Consider the following 17,518-nt stretch of genomic DNA (forward strand, 5'->3'; position numbering starts at 1 on the left):
TTTACAAGCAAAGTACTGAGGCTGCATCTTGTAGATGCTCCAGAATAATATTTGTCATCTGCAAATAAATACCTAAATCCCTTTTGTTTTCCTTTCCCTAAGCAGGTTCATGAAGACAAGGTCGCGTCTCCTATCCCTCCTGTTTCTCCTATGACAGATACCTGTCTTGTCATTAGCTTTCACCAGTAAAGCAGAGAAGAGCAGGTATCTGAGTGGCACAAGCTCTTTCCTGACACAGCAAATGCTATACCAGGACAGGAGAATCACAAATTGTCTTTTGAAACAGGAAAAGTGTAGTCACTAACATGTTTCTAAGATCCATTTAATATTTTTTTTTAACACAAAAAGGATGCCACTGGTAATTGGGGTATCAATAGAAAGAGAGGGAGAACAGGAAAGCTTGGCTCTAATGCTCAGGTTTAGAAAGAAACTGTCCCAGCTAAGGAGCATTTCAGAATTGGACTACGAAGCACCATATCACATTTCTGAGGTTCATAGGCGCGATGGCTGAGCCTGAGAGGTGCAGGCAAGCACAGTGCCTGATGTGCATGTGTCTACAGGAGGGTCACCTCAGGAGGTGACAGGGAAAGGAAATTCCTGCTCTATCTGCCTCTGCCCTCATCCACAAAACAGAACTGACTCATGGAGATGACAGTCCCTCCAGCTGCCATTGCATTTCTCTAGTATCAGTGGAACTGCACTTCTCAGGGTATAATTCTTTGCTTCCTAACAGCATTTGCTGTCTAGACTCCCCCTCACCGGTCCTGTCCAGCATTGCTAAGCATTCCAGGAACAAGAAAAATGGAGCGGTACTGTGCAGGATGCACAGGGACGGGATCTCCTGCTCTCCAGCTCCTCACCCAGGCACAGCTGGCACGGGATCACTGACAATGTCCTGTGCCCATGAGCAAAGGGTAGTGTGACCTTCCTTGGAGGCAGGGAATGACCGTAACTTCGGTTCAGGTTCATGTTTGGTTCAGGAACCTCCAAGAGGATGGGTTTGGTTTATGCTGGTGAATCATTTGCAAATGAAATTTCTGCCAGTAGCAAGCTCATGGGCAGTACTGCACCAGTTTTACCCTCACTGAAATCACTGGGTTGCGCTGGCATAACACTGCAGTAATTCAGATGTAAATCAGAATCTCCTCTTCCATCCTAGGAAAGATCAAGTCTTTCCCCTCCCATGAGGCTGAATGAGATTAATGCAGACCAAAGGACAATGTGAATACAGAACCAGCCAATATTCAAAGAATTCTCACAAATTTTCAGGCTGGAATAATATCTGCATTGATTTTAAGACAGATCTGTCAGGGTCTAAATGGCATGAAACACAGCAGTAATTCCCATCATTTTTCCCAAGGTCTTTATATTCCTGTTTATATTTTCAAAACTCTCGAGAGTAATGGAGGAAAAAAAGCACCATGTAATCCTGGTGGTGTCAGATTCACTGATCTGATGTGGCGTGCCATGCTCAGAAGTATGGATGATTAAAGGACATTCACAGCATTCATGACACTTCTGTGAAGAGTATTTGTGGTTTATGTGGAACAACTGAATCCGAGCTGCAAAGAAGTCAGTCACCACCTCTGAGAAAGAGCTGAGCTTTCTCAACAACATTATTATGGTTGCTTTCTCAATGGGAAGGCACCATCAAATTAACAGCTGCCATCAGGAGGGGAAAAAAGAGGCTTAAGAGTCTAAGAATAAGTATTTATTTTGGGACAAATTTCCTCATCTTACTTTACTCAGGAATTGTTCTGTCTACATTTGAGTTGCTTGCACTTCTTTTAAAGGGTATCTATTAGTAGGCTCAGATTTCTCAAAACTGTTGCTGCATCAGGAAGGGAGGGATGATAGCTTTCACATAGCCCAGTCCCAAGGTATTTCGTGTCAGAATAACCCAGACTCTGTCAGATCCTGTGGATGGTATTTCAGCAGTGTCATCCCTACACACAGCAGGATTTATTTAGGAGGCAGAGTGCCAGTTTCTCCAGAAGTGTGATTCCAGAAAGGACTTTGTACTGTAAAATGCATTGTGGTCCCAAAGCTGAAGGCATCAGGCCCTGGGGCTTGTTCCCAGGTTTTCAGGCTGCATCTTTTCTGCTCAGGTGAGGAAGACCTGCACTCTCAGCCACAGCAAGGATGGAGGTCAAATGTCTGGCACAGAGGCCAAGCTACAGATTTAAATGTACCTGTGAAAAGTCTGGTTTAACCTGTCATTCTGCCTAATCACTATGCACCCGTACCATCTCTGGACCCTGAAGCTCTGCTGTTTTGGCAGTGAGAAATAAGCACTTCCAGGACAGCTGTTTTCAAAATTGGCACACTCTCAGTATCCCCTGTCTTGCTGTCATCATCTGCAATTGTCTTGTCTGGCCACAGTGGCCATTTGCAGCCACTGAGGTTTTTATATGAGCTTGTCATAGGAACGCACATGCTGGCTCTATGTGCAGAATGAGTGAATCCACTCCAGATTTGCTAAAATTCATTATATGCCTTCAGAACTGCTGCTCAAGAAAGGTGTACTTGTTTTACCCTCAGAACTGAGCTGTAGTGGTCCCTGAAAGGCTGTTAGTCTTTCCTGGTGTGGAGTTGTGCTTGACTGAGTTCCGACACTAACTCAATTCTCCATGTGTTACTGAGGCTTTTTATAATTTTTCCCTTTGGTTTTCAAGAGATGGGAGAGGTTTGTAACTACAAAGTGAAGATGACCTAAAAATGTTGGATAGGACCTAGGTGACCATAAATTCTGTCAATTGCACTGTCTCCTACACATCTGAGAGACTGAAAGGTGAGTAGATGATATGTCATTAGCTCCTAAAAAAGCAGACATGGAAAAACGTCAAGTAGCAACTTCTTCTTAAATGTCAGATCAACAAGTGCAAATACTAACATTTGCCTTTTTGGTGGATTCTGTGCTATGCTGTATGGACAGGGCATCCCCTAATGAATTCCACATAAACAGCACATTTAAGCAGTGTAGGTTTTTATATTTCTCAAGGAATAGAAAGTAATTATGTTTAGAAACTTTGCTTTTGTAGAAGCAACTGCTAATTCAAGATAATTCAAATTACACTTGAGGTTCCTCTCCAAGTTTTCCTTAGCATAAGTCTTTAAAAGGATCTGCCTACAACATGAGAAATTTGAGTGTGACTTGTCCAGAAAGTAGATTTTTCAAAATCGCTCAAAAAATGGAATTTCCAAAAGGAATTCCCCTCAGAAGGACAGTACCATGTTTCCAAAACACAGTATTCTCCCTGATACGGTGCTGCTGCAGTTATTTTCCTCACTGAGATTTGTCTGATTAAATGGCAGCACTGCCAGTGCAGGCATCTGTGTCTGAGTCCAGGAGACCATTCCTCTCGCTGTAATGCAGATGGCTAAAACAGGTCAGGTGAATTAAATGCAAAGTGCTCATTCCTCTCCAGGGACTGCTTCAGTCTGTGCATCTATACTTAAATCAGACATCCAGGTTAGGTGCCATCGGTGCTATTTCGTTGCACTTCAGTGACAGCTGTGCAGATCTGTGTTACTGCCCATTTTCAGTCATGACCCAGCCACCCTGCTCCTCTTGAAGGTATTTAAGACCAAACAGAAGTAGCCTGAAACACAAGAGAAATAAATGAAAGGACACCAAAGTGTCTTTACAGATGACAGCCAAGCACATGGGGTAAGTGTATGGGCGAAGAAACAGTAATGACTTTGGGCAGGAGAAAAAAGGCAAGAGGCTTGGGCTAGTTATGTACATGGCCTTTAGCTTTAATTGCCAGAATGACCTATCAATCAATAATAGGTCAGTGATTTGAATGATTAAGTTCCTTTCCTTACTATTTCACCTCTGAATAGCTTATGGTTGCATAAACCCAACTGACTGTTTTCTGAATTTCCTGGTGTCCTAGCATTCTTCAAGTGGCTGGAGCCTCCCCCTGGCAGTGGGTCACCCCAGGAAAGGCACTGAAGTAGGGTCTGAATACATCTAGAGTGTTAAAACACCCATAGGCATTTAAGGACAGGTATGTCTTACATTTAGACACCTGTACTGTAGATACGTACAGCTGAGCTAGTCACCCCACACACCTTTTATAGCTAAAGATAGACAAAGGCACATTCAGGGCACAATCCATCTGACTTATTTTAGATATCTTGTTTAGGATGAGGTAATTTTTGCTGTAATCTCCATCACCTGATCTTTTGACTACAGGAGAGACATCTTATGTGTCTATATTTGGTCTCACAAATCCCAGTCATATCATTAGAAAATCCTTGGAGCATTTAACTGAATCATGGAATGGTTATATCCATGTCATCAGTTGTATGTGTATCTAGGAGACACCTTTGCAGGTCTAGATCTTACACCTCAAACCTAAGCATTAAGTACAGTCAGCTGTTAGACATACTCCATGTAGTCTTAAACTAGTCTTGCTCAAGGTGCAACATGTCCAGAGCTCAGGTATGGCTGCAAAAATCAGGCACAGCACCACAAGAATATTCTGTTTGAGTAACATCTGTCTTGTCCCACCCTCCTGTGCCCGGTGACTCTTGCTCAGGAGTGATGGCAGAGGAGAGGTGCCTGGAATAACTGAAGCTCTTACTCCTTTTCATTGGGGCTTACCTCCCACCACTGGGAGAAGATGGCAGCAGAGTTGTGAGTGCTCTGATTTTGTTCCCAGTCCAAATGAACAGCAGGTTGAGTAGCTCCTGACTACTGGTTTTTTTAGGCTACCCTGAATGCCCCTGTTTTCTCCTCGATGCCCGTCTCTGACGGCCTCTTTGTCCTCCTCCATCAGTGATGCTCATACTTATGATTCCTTCCTGAAAAGCTGCCTCCCTCCAGCAACCCAGCTCAGAAACCAAGCTCATTGGTGGTGACGAGGCTGCGTTTGATCTGCCTCTCACCCTGTGTGTTGCTTACCATGATGCACCCCACCGGTGAGGAGTCGGTGGCCACCATGCACTGGCAGTGCTGGATGTGCCATGGGAACCCCACGGGAGCTCAGCCCGGCACGGGGTGCCCTGCATCAAAGCTGCAGCCCCGGGAAAGCAATCGCTACGGCAGCTGGGACTCAAGGATGTGCAAATGTAGCTGTATTAATTCCTGTCCAGCTGTCTTCTTCACTATAGTGTAGACATGGACACAGATGCTGTTAAAAATATCTCGCATCATTTAATTACATATTTTGCTTTCTTGTAACACAAAACCTAGGATCCCTCTCAGAAACTGTGTACATTTTGTTCTGTAAATGCTTTAAAAGTATATTAAAACATTAATCTTAGCCCAAGCCCCTGTGAGCCAAGTTTCTGACTGGAACACAATTTAATGGATGACTCATAGTAGATATATTGTATAATGGTATGACGTTCTGATAGCCAGTGATTTATAGCTAGAATACTTAGCACTGTCTTGCTTTGGAAAATTCTTTTATTGCTTATTTATGTAACTTATGGATACTTGGAATTTAAGAATATTTTCATAGAATAGTGTTCAAATAACCAGAAAAAATACAACCAAACAAATAAATGTGTAAGGTAGATCCAGGAAGCAAACTTCAAACTACTCCTTTAAGATGCTAAGTTAAGAATATCTGAGAATATATCTTATTGCCTTCAAACTGAATTTGAATATATCATGTACAAACTCTCCACAAGGAGAGCTCTTCACTGCCAAGCACTGGGGAGGTTCGCAGAGGTGAAGAGGAACCACACTAACCGATCCTCGGTGACGTCAAAGAAGTTTATTTCCCTTTAAACAAAGAAATGCAGAGCTGTAGTGATGGCCCAGGTAGCTGGCTTGGTTTGAAATTGATAACCTTGGTTGGCCACTTAGCAATTTATTTCTTTGAAATGTCAGTCAGGGGCATTTCAATGGGTAGTGAGCATTTGAAAAGAGAGGTTTTGTTACGCACATTGATTGGCTATCCCAGACTTACTTTCCGTAGGGCAGGCTCTCCAGAGTTGGCAAGGACTGGTGTAAAACACAGACCTCCTGACTTGCCAACCTGAATCCCTTCACCCAGGAGATTGTCACGGGAACAGGACACCCAGGAATCTGTACAGCTTTCCTATGCTGCAACTGAGTCAGTCCTTTTATTCTGACTGAATTACTAGGAAGACCTGCGCAAAAACAATTTATCCTGCTCAAAAACAAAAGCAGTTTATTTCACATTACATTTTGTTATTATTGTTGAAGATAGTATTCTGGGGTTTACGTAGTCTGCTTGTTTTGGTTTTATTTGCTCTAATGGGTAGTGGTGGTAATTAATGCTGCTGTTTTCTGTCTGTAAGCTATTAACTGATAACCAAGGAGAGTCTAAACAGAAAAATGACAAGTACATGTGATGAGGGGCTGCTGGATTAGCCGAGGAGGGTGGCATGCCAATTACATTACTGCACAATTGCAGGGTACTGCGTAGGCAGATGGAACTTTGACAGGACTGGAACATTAAAAGTATTTAGAATATGTCAATATATCCTGCAAAACATCATAGACACCAGTTCTAGCTCGTTCTTGTAAAAGGAGAATAAAATATTCTATGTCTTCTCTGTGAAATGGTTCCAGAATCTTTTTGAAGTGTCTTCGTTACATGTCGCAACTGAGGTGTTCACAAGAGTTACACAACTCTTAGCAAGATTTGCAAGAGGACAGTATGACTGACTGCATTCCTATTGACCCCTTTTGCTCCTGAGCAGTTAGCCAGAATTTAAGCCCCTTGCAGTTTGCTTTCACGAGGAAGAAAAATTAACAATAAAGGAGGCTTTTTCTCAGTGCTCTCCCACAGATCTGTAAAGAACTTCCCTCAGCTTTTGTGTTCACCAGTGCAGTGAGAACAAGTAGCAGGAGGCAGCCACCTTGCTCACAGATTGAATTCCTTGCCGGGCTGCATCTGCCAAAAAAGGGTTCATTCTTGGCCATCCTCCCAGAGCCACAGAGGAGCTGCTTGCTTAGGTAGTTACCTGGTTTTGGGGCTTTCCTGGTAATTGTATCACACTTTCGCTTGCTGCATAGCCACCAACCCGTGCAGGGCAGTGCAGGCTCTTGAAAAGAGGAGCATTTGTTTATTCTTTTGTTTAGGAGACAGGCACACTAGCCTGAGCCACAGTTATGGGGTTGCACTAGAAAGGACCAGCAATTTCCTCTCAGCCTGCCCTGCTCAAGCGTTAAAACCCACTAGCTTGTCATCTGCACACCCACAGACTGAGAGCTCGTGACATTTTACTGTCCTTCATAGTGTGAAGGTGCTGTGATAAGCCTTTGAGTCCCGGATTTGACTGTGCTGCATATTGTACAAGATACAACAAGGACAGAGCCTCTGCCTCAAAGAACTTGCAACAAAACATATTTGACTTCAGGAGAAGACAAAACCCCTCGACATGTTTTTTTTATCTCAAAGTTAACAATCAGTTATGAAGCATGGAAGCAGTGGAAGATTTGCTTCTGTATCATCTTGCAGGGTTTTTTCACTTGGTTCTGTGGAATAACACTTCATAAAACTAGCTAGTTCTGTAATTTTCCCAGCTGAGACTAACATACATTGAGATGTTGGTTACATTTGTCATGTTTTATTTGTACCATGCACGAATCCAGTTCTTATCAGTAACAGGTTCTTCTCTTTTACCTGCTCTGACCTAAGAAAAACACTCTCTTTTTATTGTAGGAAAATACTCCATCACTTAGCCACAGATGAAAGATGCTGCATTTGTTATCTCATCCAAACCAAAGACTGATTTTTGCTGTATTTTGATTAATATGAATTTAACATAATTCATCTCAATGCATTGTAGTGCTTAAATTCTTTATGCTATTTTTTTCAGATTCATTCTCATTAATATGATATGGATCTAAGTATTAGTCACACTCATCCTTCATGCTTTACCAATGGTATTCTTACTTCTTTGACTTACTTCATAGGAAGTGATTAAATTCCTGAAAAGCGTCATGACCCATTACTTTAAAAGACAGGTATATGATTTAATTTTTAAAGCCACAAGCGATAATTCACATGGAGGGTACAGGAGGGAAAGAAATGTTGAGGAAATTAAGTAAATGAAGTTTAGCTATGTAGTTCTCAGGCACTGTGCTTTCTATATGTGCATTTGTTTGATCAACAGATAAAAGTTCCAGCAAAGACTGACTTAGTTCTAGTGGAACGTATGTTCAGTCAGTCTCTGCTCAGGGGCAAAGAGCTGGCAAAGAGAAGCAAGGATACTCCATAGTCATCTCCCTTTCAGTTCAGTAATACAAAATGGAGAAGGCATGAAGTTAAAATGACAGGTTTGAGAACCTACTGTGGATTTTGTTGCAGAACTCACCAGCCGTGCTCTGCTCCCCACCAGCTGCTGGGCTGCAGCATGAGATGGTTCCCAGAGCCCCAACAGCTGGATGGAAATCTGGGGCAACTTTGGCACTGGTGGGAGCAGGACCAGCATGCGTGCAACATGCAGGCACCAAGTTGCTCCCACCGGAGCCATCGGGGAAACGATGGGTAGACTCCCTGACCTGCAACTGCTCCAGGGAGATCCCCACAGGGGACCGTGGGGCTGGCCCAGCCCAAGCCTGGGACCTGACTGATTGTATCAAACCTGTCTGGAAAACTGCTGTGATGGCTCAGAAAGTTTGCTGGCTTTTTAGAGGCCAGGGTAGCTGGCTGATGTCAGGGAGGGTGCCACCTGAATGTGTGTGCAGCCTTTGGGAAGCACCTGTCAATGAAGGCAGCCCTTGTGGGGATGGGTGGTCGATCAGGGGACAATGGAGACCAGCCAGCCGCCAGCTGGGAGGCTGCATGTAGCACAGGCGAGGGAACAAGGCAAGAAACATATTGACCCAGACCTGTGAAAAACTGTCCAAGGATGATTTAAGAACCTTAATGAACACATTTGCCAACAGAAAAAGGAGCAAATTATTCTTCTTCCTTTTTCTATTTTTTTTTTAACCTTTTCAAACCACTATACAACCCTTTTTCAGCATACTTTGTAAGAATTGTTCAGATGTGGTGTGGAAAAAAGATGTAACTGCTCTGCCCTGTGTGATGCAGAAAAAAAAAAAATCAGTCCTTCAAGTTAATCCTATCGGAATCCTATATCTTAACCTATCAATAGTCCTATCTTTTAATGAGCACCAATCTGCACTGTAAATATTGAAACAGAACCAAATGTGCATGTCTGGGCAATTGCTTTGGGAATGTTTTTCAGCAACAGAAGGTGGTGCACTGGATGGCTAACAAGCTTTTCTGGTCCAAAGGGGCAGTCTGAGTCCCCCAGACAGCTGCAGAACGTGCGGTCCTCTACCTGCTGAACTGCCAAAATTTCTCTTTAAAGATACAGGTAAATCCTGAAGACATCTCTTACAGCCCAGGTAGTCATCTTGGAAAACTTCTGCAGAAGTTAAGGGAAAAGATTATTTTCCTGTGGCCACAGATGACGACTGTCACTTTACCATCACTGCTGTGACCTCGGATTTCTGAGTAGCACGTGGTGCTCCCTGAGGAGCAAGGGGTCCTGCTGGCAAAGCAATGCCCTCCCACTCCTCCTGGCCCTCCTGGGTGCTGGTGGCATGGAGGCACCCATGTGGAGGACCTCTTTGCCCTCTCTGAGGAGGCAGATGGACATGAGATCTTCTCAGAAGAGGAACAGCATTGTCCCACACCAGCTGACTCTGGTATTGGACAGGACACGCTTCCCTCCACCATCTGCCCACTGCTTCCCAGCATCTCGAAGCCACAGTCTCACGCCAAGGTCTATGTCTGCAGCCTCATCTGAACTGCAGGCGGGAAGCACTTCCCAACTTTAAGCTCCATTTAGCTCCATGTGCTGCTTTTTTATCTGGACAAAATTAGGTAACGCTGTTTTCTCACAAAGACGTGAAGCCAGCATCCCTGGTACCCTACCAAAAAAAATCTCCACTGCCAGCAGCACTTGTCCTTCCCAAAGAAGCGAGCTCAGAGCTGGGTGCAGTTTAAAGAGTGACTCTGTCTCAGATGGGAGAGTTGAACAGACCTTAGAAAAGTTTGATCAAAAGTAAAAGAAACCCAAACTGGAGCTCTAAGTTACTGTCTTCTTCACAGCTTTTCTTGTACATATAAAGCTAGTTGCGTGTTTCAGTTCTAAAAATCATTGGATTACCAACTTCTGAAGGGGATTTTTTTTTTTTTTTAACATGGTCCTTTTTGGAGTGTTGTTATCATACATTTTTTCTATATTTCTGAGAGTTGTTTGTCCCATTCATCTCATTTATAAAAGTTTTAAATCCCTGTCACTGATAGGTGACAGCAAGAGCTGGGGATTTTTGTTCCACTTTGCTTTCATATAGCCTAGCAGTAACATTTGTCTTTGCCTGCTTAAATGCAAAATGCTGGTCAAGTGTGTGACATTATCTCATTTGTCTAACAGGTAAGCTGCAAAGTGCTGCAATTCTTTCACCAGTACATGCTGGGCTGCAACTACTTCTGGATGCTCTGCGAAGGCATTTATCTTCACACGTTGATTGTGGTGGCAGTGTTTGCTGAAGAGCAGCGTTTGCACTGGTATTACCTCTTGGGCTGGGGTATGTATGTTATAATATGTAGCAAGATGGTCATTTATTCCAGCTGTTTGAATTTTTCTAGCACTTATACACCTGAATTGTACTTATACTACTAGGTCATACCCTAAGATTGAGTTCTTGGGTCTTAAATTTGAATGCATTTATTTGGATGGGCCTAGAGACATACAAAAATCAGCAGGAGTCAGTTATCTTGGGAACTGCTGAAAGAAATGTTTAAGTTTTGTTAAGCAAAGCTTTGGGAGAGAAATAGATTTTTATCCAAACACATCTCTCTTCTGAACAAAAATTGTCTATTTTTGTCACTTTATATGCAAAAATATTAATCTGTGACAGTACCTATAAAAGTATATTTTTTCTGGAATGAAGAAGAGGAAAACTCAGTATCTATGTCTCCCAAAGTGAAAAAACATAGCATGCAGAAAGAGGAACCAGAATTTCTCTGGAAGTGAATCCAGTATCAGATATACTTTGGCAGATGTTGTTTTAAAGGAGAAGATTCATTTTTACCTACACAGGAGTAGATAATGGTTCTGCTGTCAGGGCTGGTTTTGTCCAACAACAGTGATCTCTAAAGCATTTCAGAGAAACATACAGGTGTCAATAAGCAAATCTCAATGATATTCTATGAGAGGTTACAAACCCCTACACCATGGATACAAACTGTATGTAGTCGCGCGTGTATTGCCCAAGGAAGCAGGACTAGGTCTAGTCCTTGATCTCCAAATATGCAGCTCTCTTCTATATTCGCTAAGGGATCCCTTTCCTTTTAATTAATAGCAACAGCAGATATTTATCCTTTGGACTGTCTGGTCCAATAAAAGGCCATAAAAATACAATCAATATATTCCAGTGGAGCACAGTCTCTTTCACATTTAAATCACTATTCTAAATCAACATATCAGTGTTGACAGAAAATTATTATCAATAGCTTTTTCCCACTTTGGGAATCGTGAATTTCTGACCTCATTCCAGTTTCTGGTAAGCCGATCCCCATATCTCAAAATCACTGGTGTAGCTAAGTAGCAAATGATGGACCTTTGCCCATAATCCCACTGCACTTAAGGATGTTCACTTGCATTCATCTCTTGCAATCCCAGTCTGAAACAGATAGAATTTACTCTATATTTTCCATCCTCTTTGGAGATGTTATACTTGTTCAACATTATTTCATTTACAGCAGGAAAATAAAAAATAGCCCTACTGCTTATACAGAGAAAAAATAGGAATTAATTAGAATAGACAAAAATGACCCAGTTCTAAGTGTTCTGAAGAACTTCAAAACACTGACTTCAGCCCCTAATTAGGCATCCAATATCAGGTCCTAAATAGGCAGTAGCACCAAAGTGGAAAGTTGTTGGATTTTCATTTAAGAACCTGGTAACTTACTTTCCTCTTATGGTATAAGACTTAGACCTCTCTGGATACCTACATTAGATACCTAGAAAATTAGCATGAGTTTCTAGTTTATATGGATTGTACTGCCAGATAACAGTTTCCAGACATGTAAGAACTTTTTTTTTTTTTTTAAATGAGAATGCCATCATGCACTCTTTTTTCTTATGAGAATGGCGTCTTTTCTGAGAAGAGAGAGACCTGTCCTGCTCTTGGAATTAAAAGTATGATGTGGAACATCATCAGCTCTTTAGTGAAGACAACCTTCCTGAGGAACCCTAAATTGAGTCAAGGCTTCTGGACTGTCTGCGAATCCAAATAGCTGAGCCCTTTTTGAGCAAGAAACTGTGCTATCACAAAGTTTCTATAGTTCAGAATATTTGAATATACAAAATCTGATAGGACTCTGCTTTTGAAATAGCAGCCCCACATGAAGAGTCATTTTAAACATTTCCTTCCAGATAAAGCTTTTGCCATTTGCATGTCTTGCAGCATAAACCTTCCCAAAATAGTGTCATTCCAGCAGGAGCAAAATTATCATAAACATTTTTTTTTCTTCAGGTGACATTCAATTGAGGCAGTACAATTTAATGCAACTGGGACAGCTAGCCTATGCATTGAAAGCCTATGAGCTGGCTGTAATCTTGCTGAGAACAGCAGTAGCATCACTGTGGGTAATTCAGTGAAGTTATCTGACAAGACACTCATCGGTATGTGCAGCACTGTCCAAAAAATAAATAGTGTGGTGGTTGTGGTAATAGTATGATGATATCTATCTTGAGAAGGAAGAGGTTAATATGAGAGGACACAACTCTTGACTACAAAGTCTGCAGCCTTATTAATGAAACTAGATTAATACTTCTACAAAAAAAAGTAATCATTAGCACCTCCAACTACCCCTTAAGTTTGCATAAATCAGTGTAATTCCACTGATTCCAGAAGCAGTAGTCACACAGTCTAACTTTAAACATCCAGCTACATTAATCAATGGAGAGAGATACATTTCTCCAAAGGGCAATGCAGAGCAACCAGAGCAGGTTGTGCTCTGAATTACAATTCAAAAGATCAAGGTAAATGTACAACACGGGACTAATATACTCATTATTCATTGTTCTAACTAATCCCTATGCAAGAAGATCTACAGTATTTTATTTGGAAAAATCACTAATGATATTTGTAAAATAGCTTTCTTTTAAAAAATTATAATCTGAACAAATATAAAACACTTCTGCAAAAGGTTTGAGATGATTGAATGGAATCTGACACGGACAGATGTATTTCAAGGCTGATGCATTCAGGTGGCCCCTTCTCTGGGGACTGCTGCTGGGAATGTCATTTTTCATTTGTTATTGTTTCACTGGGTCAGGAAATCACCCTTATGCAAGCCAAGAAAACAGTACCAAATGTGTGCATCCAGCTACAGTCCACTCCGTCTGGATGCTTCAGGCAGCTTCATCCACATGAAAGTGAAAAGGGAATCATTTATTTGTCCAGTGCTGAAACAGAGTGCCTTCCAAATTCAACTGGAAATACAATTAAGCATAATTGCCAATTTGTGCCATAAAGTACCTGACACGACCTAAAGGGATGTGTCATACCTTTTCCTGGGATGACCGGGTGAAATCTTTTCTACGTTGCTCACTGCTTACCATTTGTAGGTGGGACCCCTGGAGTGATACATGTTGTGCCACCAAGACCCAACAGGCTTCTTGGTGCTCCGCTTCTTACCGCCTCTCTGCCTTGTGGCCCTTTACAAGGGAAGAGCAACATCTAGCCCTATGGAGCAGCTGGAAATTTGAGCCATAGACGGTCATGAGCTTCTTACCCTGTAGCTGACTAATGAAAACTTTCCGTCGCATTCTTAAGATTTGCTTGTGAGTTTGTTGAGCCAAATATTCTAGGCTAATGAATTTAGCAGAAGAAAAAGGTCCCTTGGCATCATGTGGAGCGCTCTACTTGCAATACTCCAGGCCAGAGCTTTCAAATGAAGACTTTTTGCTATTACAGAAAGGCCCCTTAAAAATTGCACTTCAATCTGTCTGTCAACAAAACTGGCCCAGACATGCTGCATTTCCAACTCAAAAGGTTTTTCTCAAGCTGTCAGTCCCATAGGCTCACCCTGAGGTCGAAAGCTCCTTTCTTTCTGTTCTGAGTTTTTTTGTTGTTGTACCGTGCATCACCACCCAAAAAAGGCATTCTGCAGCCAGAGCCCAAGTAATCATTTTCTAATATATAAAGGAGAAGACAATACAATTTGTTCTCCCACAGCTGCATTGTCCTCCCAAGGTAAACTGCAGTAAGAACTTTTTTTGGCAGTAGAGTAAGTAGCTATTGCTTAAAGATACCTAGAGACATCAGACTGTCCGATTTACATACTTTTTTGACCTTATTCTCACTCCAGCATTGGCTGGCTTGTGCGCTGAGGTAAGACTTCCCCAGAATTTGGCTAAGGATTCTCTGTCTCTTCTAAAGTGTTGATGAAATCACCAACACCCGAAGAAACAAGGAGCCGCTTTCTTCCCTCTGTGACTAATCATGGTAGCAGCAGGACATTTTCACATGTTTTTATTTATAATTATAGAATATCCAAAGCTCAGAAGAAACATTCATGGTTTATAGGGAACAGGCAGCAGTAACATCAAAGGTGTCCACAGAGCTCTCTGCACAGGACAGAGAAGGCAGTAGATCAGCTGTCTGTCTGTGCAGGGTTGGACAAACTGGGGTCAATATTATAGTGCAGACTGCCCAGTTCCAGGTTTCTAGCCTATTAGAGAAGGGCACAACAGCTGAAGCAAGATGGACAAGAGTGGACCGGCTCCCGTCAGCTCCCTGTCAGAGCAGTGGCCTCCCTTGAGGCTTCACAGATAAAGCAGATGTGGATTTATGGTATCCATAGCTCCACTCCCTGCTGTGATAAAGCTGCATTGTGTGGGTTTGGCTGCACAGAGGCTGGGAACCTGCAAATGATATCCCAAATCCCCATCCCCCAAAAAAACCTCCTGGCTCCTAAATTTTCTCTTGCCATAGGGTCCAAAAGAGCAACTCCTCACTCTGTTGTTTATTGCTCCATAATCTGGCATGCAAGTTAATGTGCCTCCCTCTTGCTCAACAGTGATTTACACGGTCTTAACAAGTGTCCCTGGTTTCCCGAGGGAATACTCCACTGAGAACTGGCTGCTCCCTGCCTCCTTCCCACACTGCCTGCTCACACCCTTCCCTGCACAAGCCGCAGCAGGCAGGGGAGCCTGGCAGCAGCTTTGTGACACCCCAGGAGAGCATAGCCCGTGGGCTTTGCTTCTCCTGTTGGCCTGCCTTGATCGTTATTCCCTTTTGCATCCAACCATGGAGGTAATGCTAGGGCCCTGAGTGCAATGGGATTACAGTTCTTTCCTGAAAGCTGTGATTTCACATATATGTGTTTGATGAACAAGAGACATTATGAAATTCAAGCTAAAAAAATTCCAAGACTGATATATCAATTTTATCGTTTCAGGCTTCCCTTTAGTGCCAGCATCTATTCATGCTGTTGCAAGAGCCAAATACTTCAATGACAAGTGAGTAGCATGTCTGCTTTTGAAGGAACTTAGCATTATTTAACTGTGTAATACATTTTATTTCAGTTAATAATAAATTTTAATAGTGTATTTCTTCTCCAGCTGCTGGATGAGTGTTGACACGCACTTGCTTTATATTGTTCATGGACCTGTAATGGCAGCTTTATTGGTAAGAATATTATTTGCTGTCAAATTTAATAATTATTGTAGAAATGCTGCTAACCTGTATAGAATAGAACTTTCTGTATTTTAAGTGTTCTGGTCAAAACTCAGAAGTAGCTAGAGGTTTTCTCTGCTCAGTGTTAAGAGGACAGGTTCTCAATACTTTCCAGGGACAATGGCTTTAAGCTGAAGGAGGGTAGATTTAGATTAGATATAAGGAAAAAAAATCTTTTCTGTGAGGTTGGTGAGGCATTGGAAGAGGTTGCCCAGAGAAGTTTTGGAGGCCCCATCCCTGGAAGTGTTCAAGGCCAGGTTGGATGGGGCTTTGAGCAACCTGGTCTAGTGGAGGGTGTCCCTGCCCATGGCTGGGGGTTGGAACTAGATGATATTTGAGGTCCCTTCCAACCCAAACCGTTCTATGATTCTATTGATTCTATGATTCTATGATTGCTTCTGCTGTTGTAATGCCAACTAACTTCTAGAAGAGACCATTTAACCTTTATATTTATCACCATGCTCCAAGTCTGTACATCTTAACCACAAAGAAAAAAGGAGGGGCTGGTTTTTTAATAGAAAAGGAGCAATCTTTAACTGTTTTCAAAATAAGGCATTATAATTTCTGGCTTGTGCTTATGCCATTTCCAGTCTTATTTATCTTGTGAAGATGTCAGTATCTACAGAATGTCCTGCATGCTCTGCTACAAAAATTTCATAGTGACAGGCTGACTCAGAAGAGCTGAGGATTTTTACCTTTATAAAGTCTTTTTTGCACTTTTCACAGTTACTTCCAGAAATTCTAAAAGTGAAGTTTAAGCAGAATGAATGAAGTCAAAAGAGGATGGAGAATAAAGTTTAGATTTAATGCTGAATGGGACCTCAGAAGTCATTTATTATTCCTTTTTCCAGTAGAGCACAAATGTAAAACAGTTGAAAGGTCTCTCAGTAGTTAAGAAGTGATGAAATGCTTTACTAAAGCTTACTGATTCATGTTTTATTTTTCTGAAAGGTTCAACTGAAATTTCTCATGTATCTATGGAATTTGGGCTATTAAAGTATCTATGTAAGTTATGCAACTTACATACTTATTTTAAAATTCATCTGAAAAAAGTCTATTGAGGTTCCGAGGCATAGGTGCCTGATATTACTGTAACAGAGTGGAAAAGAGTGATCTGTGTACAGTGGAGAGAGAGAAGCTCTGTGATACCTAGGAAGACCACAGGGTACCCACTGGGCTCATTATCAGCCTGGGTCTGCCCTCCCTGTCCCTTCACCAGCTGTCAGCACATCCCACCAGGAGCTCTCGGTGAAGCCAGGGTCAAGAGCAGGTTTCCACGTGCTGAGCACACACAGCTGGAATCCCCCTAGGCAAGGGGCAGCCTAGGTTTTTCTCAAGAGCAGCCTTGCCTCCCTGCTTATACACAAGCCTGAAGTATTGGCCCTTGTGAGCCGGAGCACATTTCTCAGAGAAATCGTGTGCCCACATTGGTCCCATACGCCCAGGGACACACTGGGGTTTGTGTCACCTGGCTGCGGACATCTTCGGTGCGGACTGAAGCAAGATACCTAGGTGACCTTCAGACTCAGAAGAGAGACACGGTTACTCTCGGGACAATTCATCCATCCATTTAAACTTTAGACATAAAACCGAGATTGATTGTTCCCTGGAAATCCTAAATTTGCCCACAGAAGTGTCGAAACAGCCAGTGCTTCCTAAAACTGATCCCTGCCTGCCTGAAACATCCACGCAGGCTTCCTAAGGGAAGCATGTAGAGCAGCTTAACATCTCTTTTTTGAAGACATTCAAGGTATTTTTCAAGGCCTGACTTCCAAGGAGCTGCCCATTATGAGCTACAATAAAGCTAGAAAGTTACAT

The 17,518-nt window shown here is 42.3% G+C and overlaps 1 protein-coding gene across 4 annotated transcripts in view; it reads left to right on the forward strand.

The window, feature by feature from the left end:
- The window catches only part of CALCR (calcitonin receptor), a 168,952-nt gene that overhangs the window by 133,057 nt on the left and 18,377 nt on the right, over nt 1-17,518 (forward strand). For all 4 annotated transcript variants that reach the window (XM_075746171.1, XM_075746168.1, XM_075746170.1 and 1 more), the window contains exons 8-10: nt 10,384-10,537; nt 15,423-15,483; nt 15,586-15,652. In XM_075746171.1, the coding sequence (XP_075602286.1) occupies nt 10,384-10,537; nt 15,423-15,483; nt 15,586-15,652 (282 nt within the window). The remainder of the gene's footprint in view (nt 1-10,383; nt 10,538-15,422; nt 15,484-15,585; nt 15,653-17,518) is intronic.

The sequence above is a fragment of the Balearica regulorum genome, chromosome 2, assembly GCF_011004875.1.
Source record: "Balearica regulorum gibbericeps isolate bBalReg1 chromosome 2, bBalReg1.pri, whole genome shotgun sequence".
In the NCBI taxonomy this organism is placed as follows: domain Eukaryota; kingdom Metazoa; phylum Chordata; class Aves; order Gruiformes; family Gruidae; genus Balearica; species Balearica regulorum.